The sequence below is a fragment of the Cetorhinus maximus genome, chromosome 19, assembly GCF_964194155.1.
Source record: "Cetorhinus maximus chromosome 19, sCetMax3.hap1.1, whole genome shotgun sequence".
Classification (NCBI taxonomy): Eukaryota; Metazoa; Chordata; class Chondrichthyes; order Lamniformes; family Cetorhinidae; genus Cetorhinus; species Cetorhinus maximus.
Window position 1 is genome coordinate 38,618,376 of NC_135897.1, and position 22,572 is coordinate 38,640,947.

At 38.2% G+C, this 22,572-nt stretch overlaps 1 protein-coding gene across 2 annotated transcripts in view; it reads left to right on the plus strand.

Annotated features, from left to right (window-relative positions):
- The first annotated feature begins 1,355 nt into the window (after positions 1-1,355).
- The window catches only part of mlf1 (myeloid leukemia factor 1), a 48,042-nt gene continuing 26,825 nt past the window's right edge, over positions 1,356-22,572 (plus strand). For both annotated transcript variants that reach the window (XM_078563746.1, XM_078563747.1), the window contains exons 1-3: positions 1,356-1,499; positions 17,350-17,436; positions 17,596-17,724. In XM_078563746.1, coding sequence (XP_078419872.1) covers positions 1,392-1,499; positions 17,350-17,436; positions 17,596-17,724 — 324 coding nt within the window. In that variant the 5' untranslated portion in view covers positions 1,356-1,391. The remainder of the gene's footprint in view (positions 1,500-17,349; positions 17,437-17,595; positions 17,725-22,572) is intronic.

Consider the following 22,572-nt stretch of genomic DNA (forward strand, 5'->3'; position numbering starts at 1 on the left):
AGCTAGCTTTCTCTCATACTCTAATTTTTATCTCCTTATTAATTTTTTATCATTTGCTATTCTTTTCATCTGTCCAATTTTCTGACCTGCCACCCATCTTTATGCAATTATATGCTCTTTCTTTAAGTTTGACGCTGTCTTTAACTTCTTTAATTATGAACATGAACTCCTCATCTAGGCTACCTTTACCCATCTGATTTCTCCAGTTTACCTATAGATTAAAATTCCCCATGATTATCGCTGTACCTTTCTGACAAGCTCCCATTATCTCTTCCTTTATACTCTGTCCTACTGTATAGTTCCAGTTAGGAGACCTGCACACCACTCCCACAAGTGACTTGATTGTTTCTCGTCTCAACCACAGACATGGGGTGGAGTTTTGATGCAGCTTCTGAAGAACTTTAAATTTTTTTCTATGTTAAAGTTGCTACATCACTGCAACTTGTTGGAATGGTGCTGATGGTGTTTGGACACAAAATGGTAGAGATAACTTCGAGGAGACTGGGGGAAAATTGGAGATTTTTCTATCTTTTAAGTAAGTGAACTGATGACCTGGCAAGGCATGTTATGCAATCACAAAATGTTCAAATCTAATATTCCTAGCATACTGGCTTCCTATTGTGCATTGAAACCTCCCTTTCCCATGGACCTATTGTCATGCACAGTCCAGTATTACTTTAATTTAAGAGCACAGTGGTATCTGTCCTTCATATAGTTGCAGGTTTTCATGAGATCCAACTTGAGCAAGAACATACATATGTTTTTAGATTTAAGTTAAAGAAAAATAAAAAGCTAGCGATTAATCTAAAATGAGATATAAGCATTTTCTTTGTTCTTTAATCCAAGTTGAAATTATCATGTAGATCAATTTAGGCATGGTCATCATCAAATTCAAGACCTTATAACTAAATTGGTTGGAACTGAATTGCAGCTGCATTATTTATGATGATATGTTTCTTTTAAACAGATTGTGGCAGTGAAATTGGTCTTTGCCAGCAGCACGAAACTGGCTCAGTCATTCAGCAGCTGACTTTTCACCCTGCTAGTTTTTTTATTTTCCATTGGTTTTTCATGCAAACCAAATAAAAAGCACACAGAAACTGGGTATACAGTCTTCAAAAAAGGTTTGAACTATTGTGTGTGAGCTTTATTGGAAGGAAGATTGTGCACCGTGAAAAATTGGCTGTTGATTCGCTATGAGCCTGTTTTGTGTTGCTGGTATAGACCAGTTGCTCTCTCTGTCTATTTGCTTTACATAACTGACATGAGATATTGAATGAGGTTATTATAATTTAAAACAGTTTGTTTCCTCCCCCGAACCCCCCCCCCCCCCCCCCCGCCACTGCCATTTTAGGGAACCTTTCCATTCTCACCATGAACATCTCCGTCAGATGATGGCCAATGTCCCAAGTTTTATGGGACAGGACTTCATGTCAAATATGTCAGCTGGCAGAAACCCCGAACAGAGATCCTCATGCCAACAAGCAACAAGAAATGAGGTATTCAACTTAATATTTCCTTTGTCTAGTTGAAATACAAGGGTTTTGGATTTCAGGGAAATGATATTCATGACTTTAGCCTTAAATATCCATTAAAAAAAACATTTTGTTTTGGCATTGCCATGATAATGTAATATGTTAAAACGAAAACTTATTAAGTTGAACTGTGAACCTGGAAGTGTAAGAAATATTTGTTTAATGGATCATACATATTCTAATTAAATTGTTGTTGCTGAAATTGATCCAGCTTAAAGATGTTTAAAATTCTTTTTTGTGCTGTCTTCATATCAGCAAGGCTGAGGCTCCAGGCCTTGGCTGAAAGTAACTAGCAGGTTGCAGTTTTAAGACCCTTGTTAACACCTAGTACAAGTGGACCTTTATTCATATGCAAGCCTAGATGGTGTTTGGTTAGCATTGATTCCTTCATAGTCTGTGTGATATGTATTATCCACTCCTCATATTGCTCATTTACATCCTGCTCTTTGGTGACTTGATCCACACCGTGCTGTCAGGAAGGTATAAATAATTCTCATAATGTTATTGGAATTTATCGTAGAGTAAAAGTGGGGCCTGTGTCTATGGGTCTATGTCTGTATGTGACTTAATTGAATTAAAGGCAGCTGGTCTGAAGGCTTTGATGTATTAGACAATCTAGGTTTGAAATGTTAAGTTGGTAAACATAGGGGTAAAGGGAGCTGGGAGTTAGATTAATTAGGGGGTGTAGAAGTTATCATAGTAGTAATTTGTAGATCTATTAATGTATTTAAAATCATTTCTTCTATTAATAAAGGTTTAATTTAGTTTTATAAGACTTGATGGTCTTATTACTACTGAACTGAAGTGGGGAGATGTTTACATTTGTACAAGCTCTTCAAAATTTTGAGGAAAGAGATGTGGAAACATTCTTTATTTCATCTGAGAAGATAGCTAAACAGATGAAATGGCCACAGGAAAACTGGACATTGTCGTTACAATCTAAATTGGTGGGTAGAGCACATGGGGGAGAATTTTCTCCCCTTCGGGGGGTTGGGCAGGAGCGGGTGGGTGCACAGCCGATCGCCACCCGCGATCGGCTGTGTGCCACCATTTTACGTAGGTGGGCCAATTAAGGCCCACCCAGCGTGACGTGCACCCGGAAGCACTGACAGCTCCCTGTGCGGGTTAAGTTGGGGCCTGCACGCTTTCACACATGCGCGCGAAAGAGCGTAGAAATCTCCCTGAGGCACAGAGCTGCCTGAGGGAGATTAGTTTGAATTTGAAAATTTTAAATAAAGAAAAAGAATTTTAAGACGTGTCCCCTTATGTGACAGTGTCCATGACTTTTATTAAAAATTTTTGTTAAATTTTAAAAACCTTCGTGAAACCTCATCCCGCCCATGGATGAGGTTTCATGGTAAATGTGAAGACCACCTGGGCTCTTCGCCTGCCCGCCAACCTTAAGGTTGGACGGGCAGCTCCGTTAATTAGTTAATTAATAGGCCTTTGACAGGTTGGCGGGTGTGCAGCCGACTCTGGTGCGTGCCCGCTGAACTGAGGATCAGAATGACGCGCGGTGACATCAGGGTGCACGCCCGACATCACCATGTGTCATTTTACACGTCGGAGGGCAGGGCCCACCTCTGCACACCGACCCGAAGATTCTGGCCATGAGATTAATGCTTCACTGTCAGAAGAAGTATCAATGAACTATGATGTGAAAAAACAGGCTATTTTGAGTGCATATGAGTTGCTTCCTGAGTTATACAGGCAGAAATTTAGGTATTTGAGAAAACAGCCTGGGCAAACTTATATTGAGTTTGAAAAAGTAAAACAAAGTAATTTTGACTGGAGGATACAGGAATTTAAAGATAAAGGCAACATATGCAGCTCTTAGGTAATTCTTTTGGAAAAATTTAAAGATTCAATTCCTTTGGTAGTGAGAACTCATTTGGAGGAACAGAAGGTTCAAACGGTAAGACAAGCAGCAGAGATAGCTGATGATTATGAGTTAGTTCATAGAGCTAAACCTTTTTTCATCACCCTTTAAAATGAGAAAAAGATAGAAAGTTTGAAGGTGAAAGGAAGGTGGGTCGTCAGGAAAGAGGAGTAGGTGGAAATTTGCAGGAAGTTTTTTCTCAGAATAAAAAGGTGCTGAGGGTGGCAGTGACGTTCGAAAATTGAGGTGTTTTCATTGTAATAAAGTTGGACATACGAAATCTGTGTGCTGCAGATTGCAGGGAAAATCTGTAGGAATTATAGGGGTGCAGAATAGTTCTGGAAGTAAGAGTACTATGGGTTCTGAGGTTCAGGCACAGGAAAAACCAGTTGTTTGTGGTACAGGTAAAACAGGAAGAATCCGTGATAGGTAAAGAAGTGGGAATGTGTTCGCAATTTACCCAAGAGAATTCTGAGGAGCAAGTTGCAGAAATGTTTAAAGATTTTGTATGTGAAGGGAAAGCCTTTCCATGTGTACAGGGTGGAGTAGTTAAAGATGTTAAAATTTTAAGAGATGCAGGGGTTAGTTAATCCTTAATGCTGTGGGATAGTGACATTTGTTGTTCAGAAGGAGTATCACAGGAACAGATGATAATAAGTGGGGTTCGTGGAGATGGTGAACCTATTCAATTGTGGAAGGTAAAGTTTAGAGCAAATGGAAAGGTGAGGTGATTGTTGGAATAGTGGAAAGATTGCCCCTTGCATGTGAGTTGGCTAGGAAACATTTAAAGATATCACAGCAAGTGATGAAAATGAAAGCAGACAGGAAAGTTACAGCTCGTAGTTTTGTCGCTGGGGAGAAAGTGTTAGTTCTGTTCCCAGTACTTGGTGACTCATTAAAGGCAACGTTTAATGGGCCTTACAGGATTGAAAAGTAGCTGGGTGAAGTAAATTATTTAGTAAATATTCCAGGTAGAAGAAAGAAGCAGAGTGTGTCATGTAAATATGCTTAAAAAGTACTTTGACAGGGAAGAGGACCAAAAGGAGGTATTATTGGTGGTAGATAATGAGAAAGAAGTAGAAATGCAGGATTCTGAAATTGATTTTCCTCCAATCAAACTGGATAATGAGGGAGTACTTGAAAATTTAAATGTAATATTGAGTTACCTTCCAGACAAGTGTCAAAGTGATTTGGAGAAGCTATTGCAGTCACACAAATCTATTTGTGGAAGTAAGTCGGGGAGGGCAAATTTAACCGTACATGATGTGTCTGTAAAAGTTTCACCTTCACTAAGGATTAAATCCAGCAAAGTTATCACAAGTACAGAAAGAAATTGAATTCATGCTTCAAAATGATATCATTGAGTCTAGTTGCAGTAACTGGAGTTCGCCTATTGTGCTGGTACCGAAACCGGATGGGATACAAAGAATGTGTGTGGACTATTGAAAGGTGAATGCAGTGACAAAAGCGAATTCATATCCTATACCACTGTTGGAATGTTGTATTGAGAAAGTGGGACGATCAAAATTTATCACAAATATTGACTTACTGAAAGGATATTGGCAAGTACCTTTATCAGAGACAGCAAAGGAGAATCGGCTTTTATGACGTGAGATGGACTATATCAGTTTAAAATCATGCCGTTTGGTATGAAAAATGCACCTGCAACATTTCAAAGAATGACAAACAAAGTAATTGCAGGCCTGGGCAATTGAGCTGTTTATATTGACAACTTGATAGTTTTCAGTCAGAAGTGGCAGGAGCATTTACAACATCTGGAAGAATTATTTACTTGGTTACAGGAAGCTAATTTGGTGATGAACTTTATTTAAAGTGAATTTGCAGAAGCGGCAAGTTAGGCCATACCATTGGACATGGTAAGGTGGCTCCAAGAGATATGAAAGTCAAGGCTATCATGGATTTCCCTGTGCCTACAACAAAACAAGAAGTTTTGAGATTTCTGGGCATGAGTGGGTTTTATCGGAAATTTGTACCACATTTTAGCAGTGTGGTTGATCCGTTGACTGAACTGTTAAAAAAGAACAGGAAGCTTTAATGGACACAGGAATGTCAGAAGGCATTTGACAGTTTGAAAACTGTGTTGGCTACGACACTAGCTTTGGCCATACCCAATTATGCCAAGCAATTTAAGTTGGCCAATGACGCAAGTGATATAGGCATTGGGCCCATACTGTTACAAGATAATGATGCTGGAATTGAAAAACCGATAGGATATTTTTCACAGAATTTGAATGTGCAGTAGAGAAGATATTCAAAGATCGAAAAGGAGACTTTGGGTTTGGTGTTAGCAGTGCAGCATTTTGAGATTTATATTGCAAACAATTCATCAGAAACAATTGTTTATACAGATCACAATCCTTTAAAGTTTCTGGACAAATTTCAATACAAAAATGGAAGGCTATTCAGATGGAGTTTATTCCTGCAACCATTTGATCTAGAGATACATGTAGTGGAACAAGAAAATAGATTGCAGATGCATTGTCAAGAGTTTGAAGCTTAAAGTGAAAATTGGACATTTAAAATCTGGACACTGGATTAGAATGATTTCTGTTGATACCATTGACTTTTGTATATATTTTTATGTTAATGCACACATCTGGTAATGTAATAGTGTAATAAGTTTAGGAGGTAATAATGTAAGATGAGTTCAGAAAATGAAGCTGTCTTTTTAAATTATGAAGGGTATTTTTTTATAAGGAGGGGGATGTCACGAAGATATATTAATTCTCATAATGTTATTGGAATTTATTGTAAAGTAGAGTAATAGTGGGGTCTGTGTCTATGGGTCTATGTCTGTGTGTGGGTGTGTGTGTCGTAATTGAATTAAAGGCAGCTGGTCTGAAGGCTTTGTTATATTAGAAGATAAGCTGGGTTTGAAATGTTAAGTAGGTAAACATAGGGGTAAAGGGAACATTTACATTTTTAAGTATACCAGGCTGGATTGATTTCAAAGGAAGGGGTGAAATGTGTCACCTAGTCAGGAGAAGTTAAGAAACAGCGTGTTTATTTTTCCCAAAGATTACTGTTAAAATTTGTACTATGAGAGATTTTTATTATCAGAGAGATAAAACCCGAAGACATAGTGAAACAATGGGAATTTGCATTCAAAGGGGAAAATATGTATCAAGGAGTGAAGGCTGTGTGTAAGGGTAAGAATTCTAAGATCTAACAAGTGAGAAACCCTCCAGCATCTAAGCTTCAAGTTGCTGTCTACAAAGAACTGAAGTTAAGAAAACTCACTTTGAATTGGATTGTTCGGGCTATCATGTTTCTTTGCCTGGGTCTTTTAAAATCTGTGTGTCTTACTGTTGCCTTAACGAAAGTGTAACTGGGAGTTAGATTAATTAGGGGATTTTGAAGGTATAGTAGTAATTTGTAGATCTATGTATTTAAAATCATTTCTTCTATTAATAAAGGTTTAATTTAGTTTTGTAAGAAACCTATAAGACTTGGTGGTCTTACTACTGAATTCAAGGCACGCACCTCAAAATTTATACAAATTGCAAAACAAGTTGTGGCAGTTGTTTCAAGTTTCCATCTGGGATTTGAGCAGCTCAGCATTTACCATCGGCTGTGCCATAACAGTTCATGTAAGAACTCAGATAGACTCTTCCATATTCCCATACCTCTGAGCGTTTCTTGGACTCCACAGTACCCCAATAGGCTGGTTGACGTCTGTTTCCCTCCCCACTGCTGCAGCATTCTCTTCTGGCACTTTTCCTTTGGCCACTGCCAACAAGGCAAGTGGCCAGATATTTACTTGTTTGAATGGGTATGCTGCCTGTAAAGACACAACAGAAGCTAGGTCACATTTGATTAATATTAATGAAACACAATGGATGACAATGAATTTCTACCCCAAGGTTTACAGTTTACCTCAAACTGTTGACAGTTGAAGAAGTATTACTGGATGCATTTTGAGATATGATGTGAAATAAAGCAGCATATAAGATGCCAGCTGATGTTCAGGAAACAAATGCTGCACCAGCTCTAGCTTTCTTCTTTTCTGAGTGCTGACAAAATGATTTGAAGCTGCCTGATTTAACAGCTGATCTGGAATTAAATAAGCCAAGAAGATATATTGGTACCTATAATCTCCACAAATAGTTGAAATAGCTTCTTCAGTTCTGTTTATTATGTTTAGGTCTACCACTACTCTCATTTCACGTCTGGCATTTATAATGAGAGTAGGTAGCAGTTCTGGCAAATATTTGAGTACATTTCATAAAATGGTGCTAACATGCTTGATATCTCCAACATCTGTTGAACCTAATATATCACAACTATTTTTATCTTTCATAACCCATTTGCTTTGGGTCTATTTGATGAATATTGTTAGTTGTCTTGCTATACCAAATCTATTAGGGAAAGAAGCGTTCATTTTTTTTTATTAACTAGAACTTATTTACTCCTCTATGATTTTACTCTGCTCTAACCTCATTCAATGCGTGACTGAATAATCAATTGTCTTCACTTCCACTCATGAAAGATTGAATTAGCAACCATGTGGCTTTTGTTGATATTGTTTAATCAGTAGCTTTATTGATAATAACCTGCAGTTGAAACAAAGTATATTTTCTCTCTTGGAAATATATTTTCTCTTTTATTGGATATGTACCTTGCCTCCATTTGGTGCTGCAGCTGCTGAACAATGAAATTATTTTTTTGACCAAAACCAGTGACTATGATGGAAAAGGAAGCCAGGTCGTCTGCTTAAAGGCTGATCTGCTGCCAACTGTTATGTGCCTCACCAAAGAATATCATCCCGTTGTTTATTTTGTGAAAGGAGGAATGCCTCTATTCCCTAGTTTTGATTGAGGCTCGTTTAATTTTATGCATACACCTTTTCCCTCACTTGAAATTCATGTTAAATGGTAAATCAAACTCTCAGTGAGACTCTCAAAACTGAACTGTACTTGAACCTAGAATCATCCTTCTCTGAGCGTTGTCTAGTATACTTATGTTCCTCTAAAGCTTTGTAATGCCAGTAACTACCCATGATGTTGCAAAAGTGGTCTCACCAATGATCAGGATAACTTGTTTTGACACCCAAACTGATTACATTAGAACATTGATAACTTTATACTTTTAGTTCTTATGTTCATTAACTCTTATGTTTAATTAATTGATTAGCTGACATGAATTTACTGACTTCTCTTAAAAACTTGGTATCATCAGCAACCTTGGCAACATTTCTATACAAGAAGACAAAAGCAAAACACTGCAGATCCTGAAAATCTAAAATAAAAACAGAAAATGCTGGAAGTACTCCAGGTCAGGCGGCATTTGGATAGGAAGAAAAGAGTTAATGTTTCACGTCATCAGGACAAGAAAAACCCATCTCTCTGAAACTTTGTTCCCCCAAGGGTTACTGATAATATAAAGTGACAACATGAAAGTTTTTATGTTATGAGGGAGATACAGTCTCAAAGACTTATGAAACAATAAAATTAACAAATTAAGAAGAGAGAAATGTTTATAAAGGAGAATGAGGCTATGTGTCAGGAGGAGGCATTGTGAGATCTAACAGAAGTGTGTGAAGCAGCCTTAATGATGCCTCTAGCATGTGTGCATAAGCCTGCTGTCTATAGAAACTAAAGCTGGAGGAGAAAACCATTTGGAATTCCACTGTTCAGGGTATTGTATTAATTTGCTGGATCTTTCTAAAACCTAAAATCTATTTTTGGACTGTTGCCTTTAAGGGGGTTTAACTGGGAGTCAGGTTAATTAGGAATTTTAGGAGTTACTGTAGTAGTAATGTGTAGCCCTATGTATGTGCTCGAAATGTTTTCTTTTGTTAATGAATATTTTAGTGTAGTTTTTCAAAAACTCTCTAAAAGTCTTGACGGACTTATTACTTCTAAATTCAGTGCATGTATCTTGAAATAAATACAAATTGCAAAACCATTGTAATAGCACGATCAAGTTTCCCTCATGGATTTGATCCACCTGGCACTCATCGTCTGCTGCATCATAACAAATTGGGGGCTCTTTGTGGGATATTTGAAATTCCGTGATTAGTTTGGAGTTGATGAATCATAACGTTACAAGTACGAAAATTACTTTGAATTCAGGAGTTGGTGTGAGGGATTTTAAAGTGGTGAGACTGCAAAAATGGCTGTATTCATGGCTAAAGCTCTTTTGGGAGTAGAAGATATAACTCTGGGTTACAAATATTATCTAAGGGTAAGTTAACAGAGCTGGAGGATAAGTTGCAGTTGAGATTACCTGCGGGGCAAAGAAAGCAAACATAATTGAAGTGATAGCATAGCATTTGAAGTTGGAAGTGATACCTGACACCAGCAAGTCACAGTTGGATAGGTAGTGAGATTTCAGTTACAAATGAAGGAGTTTGAATTTGAACAAGTAACGGAAATGAAAAAAACTTGAACTGTAAGCAGCATAAAAAGAAAAGGCAGAAAGAGAAAAAGAGAGTATTTCAAAGAAAATTGAAAATGCGAAAACTTGATCTCCAGAGGGAGAAGTCAGCAATGGAAGAGAGGGAGAAGGAAAGTGACAAAGAGTACCAACATAAAAGGCTAGACTTTAAAAAAGAGACCTCAGATGCTGAGGAAGGTTCTGATGATGAAAACACCTTCAACCTAAAACCCAGTGGGGTGATGTTTAAATTAGTGCTAGCTCTTTTGAAGTTTGAAGAAAGAGATGTGGAGGCATTCTTTATTTCATTTGAGAAGATAGCTAAACAGATGAAATGGTCACAAGAAAACAGGACATTGCTTTTACTGTCGAGGTTAGTGGGTAGAGCTCATGAGATTTAAGCTTCACTGTCAGAAGATGTGTTGGTGGATTATGATGCAGTGAAAAAGGCTATTTTGAGTGCATATGAGTTGGTCTGTCTAGGAATATAAGGAAACTGCCTGGGCAAACTTATATTGAGTTTGAGAGGGTAAAACAAAGTAATTTTGACTGCTGGATAAGGGCATTAAAGGTAGAGACAACATATGCAACTGTTAGAGAAGTAATTCTTTTGGAAGAATTTAAAGATTCAATTCCTTCAGTAGTGAGAACTTGTGTGGAGGAACAGAAGGTCAAAACGGTAGAGATAGCTAATGATTATGAGTTAGTTCATAGATCTAAACCTTTTTTTCATCACCCTTTTAAATCAGAGAAAGATAGGAAGTGGAAAAGTGAAAGGAAGGTAAGTAGCCAGGTAAGAGAAGGAGTAGGTGGAAATTCCCAATAAGTTTTTTCTCAGACTAAAAAGAAAGGTGCCGAGGGTAGAAGTGATACTTCAAAATTGAAGTGTTTTCATTGTAATAAAGTTGGGCACACAAAGTCAATGTGTTGGAAACTACAGGGAAAATCTGTTGCAATTATTGGAATGCAGAAAAGTTCTTGAAGTGAAAGTACTGTGGGTTCTGAGGTTCAGGCACAGGAAAAACCAGTGTTAAAACACAGTGTGTACAAGTTAAACAGGAAGAATCAGTGATAGGCAAAGAAGTGGGAATGTGTTCACAATTTGCCCAAGGGAGTTCTGAGGAGCAAGTTGCAGAAATGTTTAAAGATTTTGTATGTGAAGGAGAGGTCTTTCCATGTGTACAGGTGGATCAGGTAAAACAAAATATTAAAAATTTAAGAGACGCAGGGGCTAGTCAAGCATTAATATTATGGGAAAGTGATATTTGTTGTTCAGAGTGAGTATTGCAGGAACAGGTGATAATAAGTGGGGTTCATGGAGATGCTAAACCTATTCAATTGTGGATGGTAAATTTAAAGAGTAAGTGGAAAACAGGTGAGGTGATTGTTGGAGTAGTGGAAAAAATGCTCATTGCTGGGGTTTTGTTTATTTTAAGTAATGATATAGCTGAGTCACAGATGTAGGTGATGCCTACAGTAGTTGAGCAGCCTGTAGAGGTGTTTTCAACAGAAGTGTTAAAGAAAGAGTATCCTGGATTGTTTCCAGATTGCGTGGGAACGAGATCACAAGCTCACAGGTTGAAATAGGAAGAAGTGGAAGTTAAAAGTCAGGGAAAATGTGTTTTGAAGTTCAATTCGCTGACACTGTCTTTGATAAGATTGTTCAGGGAGAGAGAATGGAAGGAAATGCAGCTAAAGTGTTTAGCTCAAGGTAGTTGGTAGAGTTGCAGTAAAACGATCCACAAATAAAACGGTTATAGCAGACAGCGTACTCAGAAACAGAAGCAGGATGTATTCCATTACCTTAAGGGTAATGTGTTACTGAGAAATTGGCGACCATGTCCGGTTTCAGCAGATGGAAAATGGATGGAAGTGCAGTATAGAAATGAGATACTGAGAAAAGCTCATGAAATTCCAATGGGAGGATATTTAGGAACTAGAAAGACACAGGCGAAAATACAAAAACATTTTAATTGACCTGGATTGCATAGAGGTGCTGTCAAATCCTATAGCACATGTCACACATGTCAGGTGGTAGGGAAAGCAGTGATTAAGCTGGCATCTTTAATTCAAATTCAAGCATTTGAGGGACCTTTTACTAGGGTCATGATTGATTGAGTAGGACCCCTCCCTAAAACTAAAAGTGGAAATCAGTTCTTGCTGACAATAATGGATGTGTCTACAAGGTTTCCTGAAGCATTTATGAAACAATAGAATTTAAATATTAAGAAGAAAGAAACATTCATAAATGAGAATGACGCTATGTGTCAGGAGAAGGCGTTGTAAGACCTAACAGAAGTGTGTGAAGTACCCTTAATGAAGCCTCCAGCATTTGTGCATAAGCCTGCTGTCTACAGAAACTGAAGCTGGAGGGGAAAGCCATTTGGAACTCCACTGTGCAGGGTATTGTATTAATTTGCTGGATCTTTCTAAAATCTATTTTTGGACTGTTGCCTGAACAATACCTTTGAGAAATATTACAGCAAAGAGAATTGTGGAAGAGTTGACTAAATATTTCACAAGATATGGTTTACCAAAAGTACTACAATCAGATCAGAGTTCAAATTTCATGTCACAGCTGTTTAAGGAAATAATGAACAGTTTGGGAATAAAACAGTTTAAGTCAACAGCTTACCAGCCTGAATCACAATGGGCTTTGGAAATATGGCATCAAACTTTAAAAATCATGATGAGGGCGTATAGTCAGGACTATCCACAGGATTGTGATAGGAGAATTCCTTCTTGATGTTTGCTATTAGGGATGCTCCTTAACTGGATTTAGTCCTTTTGAATTAGCCTATGGTCATGAGGTAAGGTTGTCTAAAGCTGGTTTATGAGAAATTGGTGGGTCAAAATTCAGAAACTACTCTCCTGGATTATGTATCAAACTTCAGAGAAAGATTGAACAGACTATGTGAGTTAGCTAGGGAACATTTAAAGATATCACAGCAAGTGATGAAAGTGAAAGTATAAAGGAGAGCCACAACTCGTAGTTTTGTTGCTGGGGAAAAAGTGTTAGTTCTGTTACCAGTATTTAGTGACTTGTTAAAGATAAGGTTTAGTGGGTCTTAGAGAATTGAAAAGAAACTGAGTGAAATAAATTATTTAATAAATAATCCAGACAGAAGAAAGAAGCAGAGGGTGTGTCAGGTAAATATGCTTAAAAAGTACTTTGACAGGGAAGAGGAACAAAAGGAGGTATTAGTGGTGGTAGACAAGGAGAAAGAGGCAGACATGAAGGATTCTGAAATTGATTTTCCTCTAATAAAATTGGATAATGAGGGGGTACTTAAAAATTTGAATGTAATATTGAGTTACCTTCCACACAAGTGTCCAAGTAATTTGAAAGTGCTATTGCTGTCACACAAAGCTATTTGTGGGAATAAGGTGGGGAGGACAAATTTAGTTACACAGGATGTGAGTGTACAAGATTCATTTTCAATAAGGCAACATTCTTATAGACAAAGTCCAGCAAAGTTATCATAAATATAGAAAGAAATTGAATTAATGTTTCAAAATTATATAATTGAGTCTATTTGCAGTAACTGGAGTTCGCCTATTGTGCTGGTACCGAAACTGGATGGTACACAAAGACTTGTGTGTGGACTATTGAAAGGTGAATGCAGTGATGAAAGCGGATTCATATCCGACACTACAGTTGGGAGATTGCACTGAGAAAGTGGGACAATCATAGTTTATCACAAAGATTGACTGGTTGAGAGGATATTGGTAAGCACCATTATTGGAGAGAGCAAAGGAGATATCGGCTTTTGTGACGCCAGATGGACTATATCAGTTTAAAGTCATACCATTTGGTATGAAAAATGCACCAGCAACATTTCAAAGACCGGCAAACGAAGTAATTGCAGGACTGAGCTGTTTATATTGATGTCAAGAAGATATAATAATTCTCATAATATTATTGGGATTTATTATAAAATAGAGTAAATAGTGGGATGTGTCTATATTTGTCTGTGTGCGCGTGTAAGACTTAATTGAATTAGTCTGAGTGCTTTGATCTAAGAAGAGAGGTTAGGTTTGAAATGCTAATTAGATAAATATGGGAAGTTTAGAAACATAGGTATCAAGGGAACATTTGCATTTTGAAATAAACCAGACTAGATTGTTCTCAAAGGAGGGCTGAAATGTGTCACCTCACCAGGTGAAGTTTAGAAACAGTGTGTTTATTTTACCCAAAGATTACTGATAAAACTTAGTGCTATGAGAGGGTTTTATTATCAGGGAGATAAAGTCCAAAGACATAGTTAAACGTTGGGTATTTGCATTCAATGGGGAAAATATGTATAAAGGAACAAAGGATACGTGTCAGGGAGAGCATTTTTAAGATCTTACAAGTGTGTGAGAAGCCTTCAGCATCTATGCCTCAGGTTGCTGTACTCAAAGGACTGAAGTTTAGAAAACTCACTTGGAACTCAACCTTTCAGGGTATCATGTTTCTTTGCCTAGGCCTTTTAAAAATCTATGTACCTTACTGCTGCCTTAACGAAAGGTTGATTAGGGGGTTTAGAAGTTATCATAGTAGTAATTTGTAGATCTATGTATGTATTTAAAATCATTTGTCTTATCAATAAATGTTTAATCTAGTTGTATAAAAACCTATAGGACTTGGTGGCCTTATTACTACTGAATTCAAGGCACGCGTCTCGAAATTTATATAAATTAAAACTTAGTTGTGACAGTTGTTTCAGGCTTCCTTTTGGATTTGAGCAGCTCAGCATTTAATTGACATAACAATTGACAACTTGATAGTTTTCAGTCAGACGTGGGAGGAGCATTTACAACATTTACAATTATTTAATTGACTTCAAGAAGCTAATTTGGTGATGAACTTGGCTAAAAGTGAATTTGCAAAAGTGCAAGTTACATATCTAGGCGATACCATTGGACATGTTAAGGTGGCTCCGAGAGATGTGAAAGTGAAAGCTATTGTGAATTTCCCCATTCCTACAACAAAATGAGAAGTTTTGAGATTTATGGGCATGAGTGGGCTTTACCGGAAATTTATACCAAATTTTAGAAGTGTGGTTGCTCCATTGATTGAACTATTAAAAAAGAACAAGGAGTTTCAATGGAAGTTTCAAAGGCATTTGGTAGTTTAAAAACTATATTGACTACGATACCAGTTTTGGCAGTACCCAATTATGCCAAGCAATTTAAGTTGGCTATTGATGCGAGTGATGTAGGTAGGCATTGGGGCTCTACTGTTACAAGAAGATGAAACTGGAATCGAGAAACCGATCGGGTATTTTTCATGGAAATTGAATGTACAACAGAGGAAATATTCAACAATTGAAAAGAGACTCTGGGCCTGGTGTTAGTATTGCAGCATTTTGAGTTTTATGTTGCAACCAATTCATCACAAACGATTGTTTATACAGACCACAATCCTTTAAAATTTCTGGACAGATTTCAAGACCAAAGTACAAGGCAGTTCAGTTGGAGTTTATTACTGCAACCATTTAATCTACAGATTATGTGGGTGGCTGGAAGAGAAAATCTAATAGCAGATGCATTATTGAGAGTTTAAAGCTCAAAGTGAAATTGGACATTTAAAACATGGACACTGGACTGAAATGATCTCTGTTGATACCAAGGATTTATGTGCGTGTATGTGTGGGTGTATAGATAAGTATTGTAGGTATTGTAAGATGGGTTAAAAAAATGAAGCCGTCTTTTTAAGTTATGATGGTCCATTTTCTCATAAGGAGGGAAGTGTCATGAAAGTATAATGATTTTCATAATATTTTTCTGGTTTATTTTAAAGTAGGTTTATGGAGGTAAGTAGTTGGGTCTGTCTGTTTGTGTGATTTAATTACATTTGAAGTCAGGTAGACTGTAGGCTTTGACTCATCAAAAGAAGCTAGGTGCTTGACTTGCGAATGACTAAACATGGTTGCTGGCTTAGCATGTAAGATGTGAAGGGAATTTGCGTTTTTAGATATATGAAAGGGATTTTAGTTTGTTTACAGATAACCAGACATGCAAACTAAGGAATGTGTTTATTTTTCCCAAGGGTTACTGACAATTTATAGTGACAACATGAAAGTTTTTATGTTATGAGGGAGATACAGTCTCAAAGACTTATGAAACAATAAAATTTACATATTAAGAAGAGAGAAATGTTTATAAAGGAGAACAAGGCTGTGTGTTAGGAGAAGGCATTGTGAGATCTAACAGAATTGTGTGAAGTAGCCTTAATGAAGCCTCCAGCATTTGTGCATAAGCCTGCTGTCTACAGAAACTGAAGCTGGAGGAGAAAGCCATTTGGAATTCCACTGTCCAGGGTATTGTGTTAATTTGCTGGATCTTTCTAAAATCTATTTTTGGACTGTTGCCTTTAAGGGGGTGTAACTGGGAGTCAGGTTAATTAGGAATTTTAGGAGTTATTATTGTAGTAATGTGTAGTCCTATGTATGTGCTTGAAATCTTTTAATAAATATTTAATGTAATTTTTTTAAAAACTAAACGTCTTGGTGGACTTATTACTTCTAAATTCAGTGCACGCATCTTGAAATAAATACAAATTGCAAAACCATTGTGATAGCGTGATCAAGTTTCCCTCATGGATTTGATCCGCCTGGCACAAATCATCTGCCATGTCATAACAATCCTGGTGAACAGTGTACAAAGGTGGGGGTGGGGGGGGGGGGGGGGGGGCGCTGGGGGGCGTCACATGGGTTGTTATGGCTCTGAAAATAAACATGCCTGGAACTGTGTTTTGAAAAGTGGGTTTTGGTTTTGCCTTGAGAAGAAAGACAGCAGACTTGTTTGCAGTCCAGACTCATTTGGGACTCCACTTGTCACATCCTGCCAATTAGACAAAGACCCATTTATGCATACCCTCTCTTTTCTGCCAGCCAGCCAATCTTCTATCCATGCTAATATATCAGCCACCTGCACCATGAGTTTTTATTTCCTGCAATAACCTTTGATGTGGCACCTTATCAAATGCCTTCTGAAAATCCATGTACAGTACGCCTACAGGCTGCCCTTTATCCACAGCACATGTTACTCCTTCAAAGAGCTCTACTCAATTGGTTAAACATGATTTCCCTTTCACATAACCACGCTGACTCTTCCCAAATACCAGGAGTTTCTCTAAGTGCCCAGCTATAACCCACTTCATGATGGATTCTAACGCCTTCCCTACGACAGACAGCAAGCTAACTGGCCTATAGTTTCCTGTTTTCTGCCTCCCTCCTTGAATAGAGGGGTTAGATTTGCTACTTTCCAGCCTGATGGAACTTTTCCAGAATCTAAGGAATTTTGGAAAATTAACACCAACACATCTACTACCTCATATAAAATATAGTAGGTAGTAAAATATAGAATACAAAAAAAGGGCAGCACTTTTAGAAAGTTGTAGCCAATTACAGTTACTGATACCTTAAAATATAAACTTGAACTACATACAATTCATAACTTAATTTTGGTGTTGCCAGTATGTTGTTTTTATTTAGAAAAGGTATGGTTTCTATGTTTAATTTCTGATTTTCTTTTGCTATACTATGATAGGCTTCTTCCTTGGCAGATCCCTTCAATCGCATGAGCACCATAATGGAAGAACTCAGAAAAGAAATGCTTGGCATGCAAAGTAAACATGTAAGTGTAATGTGGACACAGCCAAATTTTCCACAATTATAGCAGGGTTTTTTTCATATTGCAGAAACATTAAACCTATTGGCTAGGCTTCCAGAATTTTCTAAAGTGCTTTGCCAAACTGCAGCAGTTTTTTTTAAAAAGTGTGTATTTTTCCAATAGGGAAGCCAACCTTCAGATTCCAGTGGCCACTCTATGAACAGCTCCAGTGTAATGACCTATGCAAAAGTGGGGAGTGAACCTCCCAAAATATTCCAAGCTTCCAGTCATGTACACAATGTTCCTGGTGGAGTAAGTATTCTAAATTCTTAATCAGCCTGAAGTATTCTGTCATAATAGGCATATACATGAACATGAGTATTTTCTTGTTTCTTATATCTAGATCATAAGATAAAACCAAGATTTTGGGATTCCCTAATATAAATAGAAAATGCTGGAAAAACTTAGATCTGGCAGCATCTGTAGTGAGAGAAACAGAGTTAACGTTTTGAGCCCATATGACTCTTCTCTTTTGGGATGCCATGTGGCTTTGGGCAGCCATAATATATGCATTGTAAATTTTTTTCAGATAACCCCTTGGGAGAAGAATAGCTACCACCATTTGTGTTCAACAGAACTACTTTCATTTTATATAGCAACATTAACATTAAAAAATCCCAAAATACTTCGCAAATGGAAATAGATAGAGGGACAGATGCCAAGACATGGGGAAGAGATTAGAGGGTGTGATTGAAAACTCGACAAAAAAGATGGTAATAAAGCTTTAAAGGGGAAAGGAGAAGTACAGAAGTGGAGGAATTTAAAGGGAGCGTTCCAGAGGGAAGGCCCAAAACTGAAGACAATGGTGGGACAAAGACAGAAGGAGATTGCAAAAAACCTGGTGTGACACAACTGAAGGGTGCAGCAGTAGGTTGGAAAAGGTTCCAGAGATAGGGTGGGGCAAGGACGGCATTTGAGGAGATCAGGATTAGTTTAATTTAACATGCTGGGGATAGGAGCAAGATGAGAATCTTGGTGGTGGTGGGTCAGCCTGCCTTAGGATGCACGCAGCTACGTTTTGGATAAGTAAGAGTATGTAGGGTATTACAGATTGTGCTGCAGATATCCGCTTGCTTTCAGTGGTGTCAGTTCTCTCTATCATCCTTCATCTTTACCTGTTTCAAATATTTATCCACTACTATTTTAAAAGATGTAACGGTCTCAGCCTGAACTATTCCTTTTAGCAATGCATTCATGCACCAACAATTGTTTGTGCAACAAAACTTGTTATAACTTCTGTCCTCATTATCTCAGCGACCATTGTGACTGGTGAGTCATTGCTACAAACTACCCAACCACAGGAAATAAGGTAACCAAAAACATTTAATCATAAATGTGGCAAAAAAGTGCTAAAGTGAATTGGCAAATTAGGTTAAGGGATAGGTCAATACAGATGCAGTGGCTAATATTTAAGGGGACATTTCAGAATGCACAGAACTGATACATTTCAACGAGTAAGAAAAAGTCCAAGGGACGGACATACCATCTGTAGTTAACTGGAAAGGTTAAAGATAGTATCAAACTTAAAGAAAAAGCATATAATTATCCAAAGACAAGTGGCAGGTCAGAAGATTGGACAGACTAATAAGGAAGGAAAAATTAAAGTATGAGAGAAAGCTAGCCAGAAATATAAAGACAGATTGTGAGCTTTTATAAATATTTTAAAAAGAAACGAATTAACAAAGTGAGCATTGGTCCTATAGAAAGTCAGCCTGGAAAATGGATAATGGAAAACCAGGAGATGGCAGACGAATTGAACAGGTGTTTTGCATCAGTTTTTACTATAGAGGATACAAGTAACATCCCAGAAGCAGCTATAAACCAGGAAATGGAAGTGGGTGAGGCAGTCAGAAAAATTACAGTCACCAGAGAAGTGGTAATGAGTAAATTGTTGGAGCTGACAAGAGCCCAGGTCCTGATGGACTTCATCTGAAGGTCTTAAAAGAAGTATCCAGTGAGATAATTGATGCATTGGTTTTAATTTTCCAAAACTCCCTAGATTCGGGGAAGGTCCCATTAGATTGGAAGATAGCAATTATAACTCCATTATTCAAAAAGGACGGGAAACAGAAAACAGGAAACTATAGGCCAGTTAGCTTAACATCTATCCTAAGGAAAATGTTAGAAGCTATTATTAAATAAGTTATAGCAGGGCACTTGGATAAGCTCAAGGTCATCAGGCAGAGTCAGCATGGTTTTGTGAAAGGAAAATTGTGTTCAACCAACTTATTGAGTTTTTTGAGGAAGTAACATATCCTGTGGATAAAGGGGAACTGGTGGATATACTGTACTTAGATTTCCAGAAGGCATTTGATAAAGTGCCACATCAAAGGTTATTGCGGAAAATAAAAGCTCATGGTATGGGGGTAACATATTGGCATGGATAGAAGATTGGCCAGCTAACAGGAAGCAGAGAGTAGACATAAAGGGGTCTTTTTCAGGTTGGCAAGATGTAATGAGTGGTGTGTCACAGGGATCAATGCTGGAACCTCAACTGTTTACAATTTATATAAATGACTTGAATGAAGGGATGGTTGCCAAATTTGCTGATGACACAAAGATAAGTGGAAAAGTAAGTTGTGAAGAGGACATAAGGAGGCTACAAAAAGATATAGATAGGTTAAGCGAGTGGGCAAGGATCTGGCAAATGGAGTATAATGTGGGAAAATGTGAAATTGTCAATTTTGGCAGGAAGAATAAGAGAGAAGCATATTATCTAAATGTTAAGAGATTGCAAAGCGCTGACGTGCAAAGGGATCTGGGTGTCCTAGTGCATGAATCACAAAAGGCTGGTATGCAGGTACAGCAAGTAATTGGGAAAGCTAATAGAATGTTATTTATTGCAAGGGAAATTGAATACAAAAGTCGGGAGGTTATGCTTCAGTTGTCCAGTGAGACCACGTTTGGAGTACTTTGTACAGTATTGATCACCTTATTTAAAAAAGGATGTAAATGCGTTGGAAGCAGTTCAGAGAAGGTTTACCAGACTAATACCTGGAATGGGTGGGTTGTCTTATGAGGAAACGTTGGACAGACTAGGCTTGTATCTGCTGGAGTTTAGAAGAGTAAGAGGCAACTTGATTGAAACATATAAGATCCTGAGGGGTCTTGACAGGGTGGATGTGGGAGGATGTTTCCTCTTGTGGGAGAACCTAGAACTAGGGGTCACTGTTTAAAAAATAAGGGATCACCCATTTAAAAGAGAGATGAGGTGAAATTTTTTCACTCAGAGGGTCGTGTGTCTTTGGAACTCTTCCAGAAAAGGTGATGGAAACAGAGTCTTTGAATATTTTTAAGGCAGAGGTAGATAGATTCTTGGTAAGCCAGAGGGTGATAGGTTATCGGGGGTAGGTGGGATGCAGATTTCAGGTTTCTATCAGATCAGCCATGATTTTAATAAATGGCGGAGCAGGCCCGAGGGGCTGAATGGCCTACTCCTGCTCCTTGTTTGTATGTTCATATTGACAGCATTTCATTCTAGTTTTCACAAAACTGTACTATTGCCTTAAACATAAAAAAGTAATAACTAGAAAAGAAATTCATTGTTTGAAGATGATGTGATTGGCTCATATAATGCAATTTCTAATTGCACCATTGGGCTGAATTTTATGTCCCCTGGGGCAAGTTGGTAAGCAGGTGGGCTGGCATAAAATTGGTGCCATTCTTGGACCCTATCCAACCATTTCTGCATAATCTTATGCGTAGCAGGTGAGGTGTTAATGGTCACTTAAGGTCTTTTTCCCTCCCTGCTGCAATTTTTCCCCCGGTAGGGGAATGGCTGAAGCCAAGTGGAAAGTCCGTTAGCTTTCACTGCATGGGCTTTGGGCAGACAAAGGTGACAATACCTCCACCTTGGGCTCACTGGACCCTTCAGAAGGACTGCCCTATTTCCCTGCGCCACCCGCCCTCCCCACCACCTCCCAACCCCTGCCAGCCTGTCCACCCTTGCCACCCCTGGATTCTCACCAGGCCTGAAAGCCTGGCCCAAACGATATCCCCTCCCATCCCACTTACCTCAGTGCCTGGCTTCACTAACAATCTCCGTTTGGGACTGAATGCAGTCCAATCAGTGGCTATCTTCCCATTGGCACTGTTGGGACCAGAGAGCTGGCAGCCATTTGATTGCTTGGCAGCTCTTGAAGGCAGGACTTCCTCCCCAGATTCTTCCAATGTATCAACCAATCTAACACCTTATCATGGAGAGCAGAACTTCCTAGATTCAGTCACTATCTATGCTGAGTTGATCTTAACCTGAAAAGCATTTGGTGTGTTGCAATTGGCCATCTCTGATTTCTATCCAGTGATTTTCGCTAGGTTCACGGATATGAACCTAAGGTGAGTCGATCATTCTTGATTGTGATGGTGTCCATCGTTAAATATTAAATTGTTTTAAATCATTACTTGACTCTTATGCTTCGTTGATATTCCAATCTACTCCACCACGCAAAAGCAAAATGAAAACTCCAGAACGTAGAACGCTTCTAAAATAAAAATTGAGCAAGATTTGGAGGACAATTTTCATTTCAATGCCATCTGGTTTTAGACACAAATGGGGCAGTAGCATTGGGAAAATTAAAAAGAACTCACTGACTTAGCCCTGAGGTTCACCTATTCCAATGTATGGACAGACCTCAATATACACAGCCTGCAGCGATCTCATTAACATATTGAAATTGGGGTCAAATAATTCAGTTAGGACATCAATGCAATTGTGGTGCCAATCTGCATTGCCACAATTGCTTTCTCAACCTGCCCACAACCCATGCAGGTTGAGTTATGGCCATTTACATAACAACTGAAAGGGATCTTAAACTGTAGTGGAGTAAAGCTGGAAGCAGGTCTGACAAGTGCATTAAATATAACTCCTTGCTGCTGATATCCATATATCTTTACATATCCATATAACTTTAAATTTGCTATTCTCCTGACCCAGCCAACTTTAACATTTAATTCTGATTACTGAATTTGATCCACATGCACAAAACGGCTATTGCCCTACCCAAATTCCCTTGCTTTCCCACTTTCCTTTGCCTTCCCACTTTCCTCCTCCCTGTCTTTCTCTGTCACACTTGGCTCCTGTTTCTCCTTAATGGCCAAAAT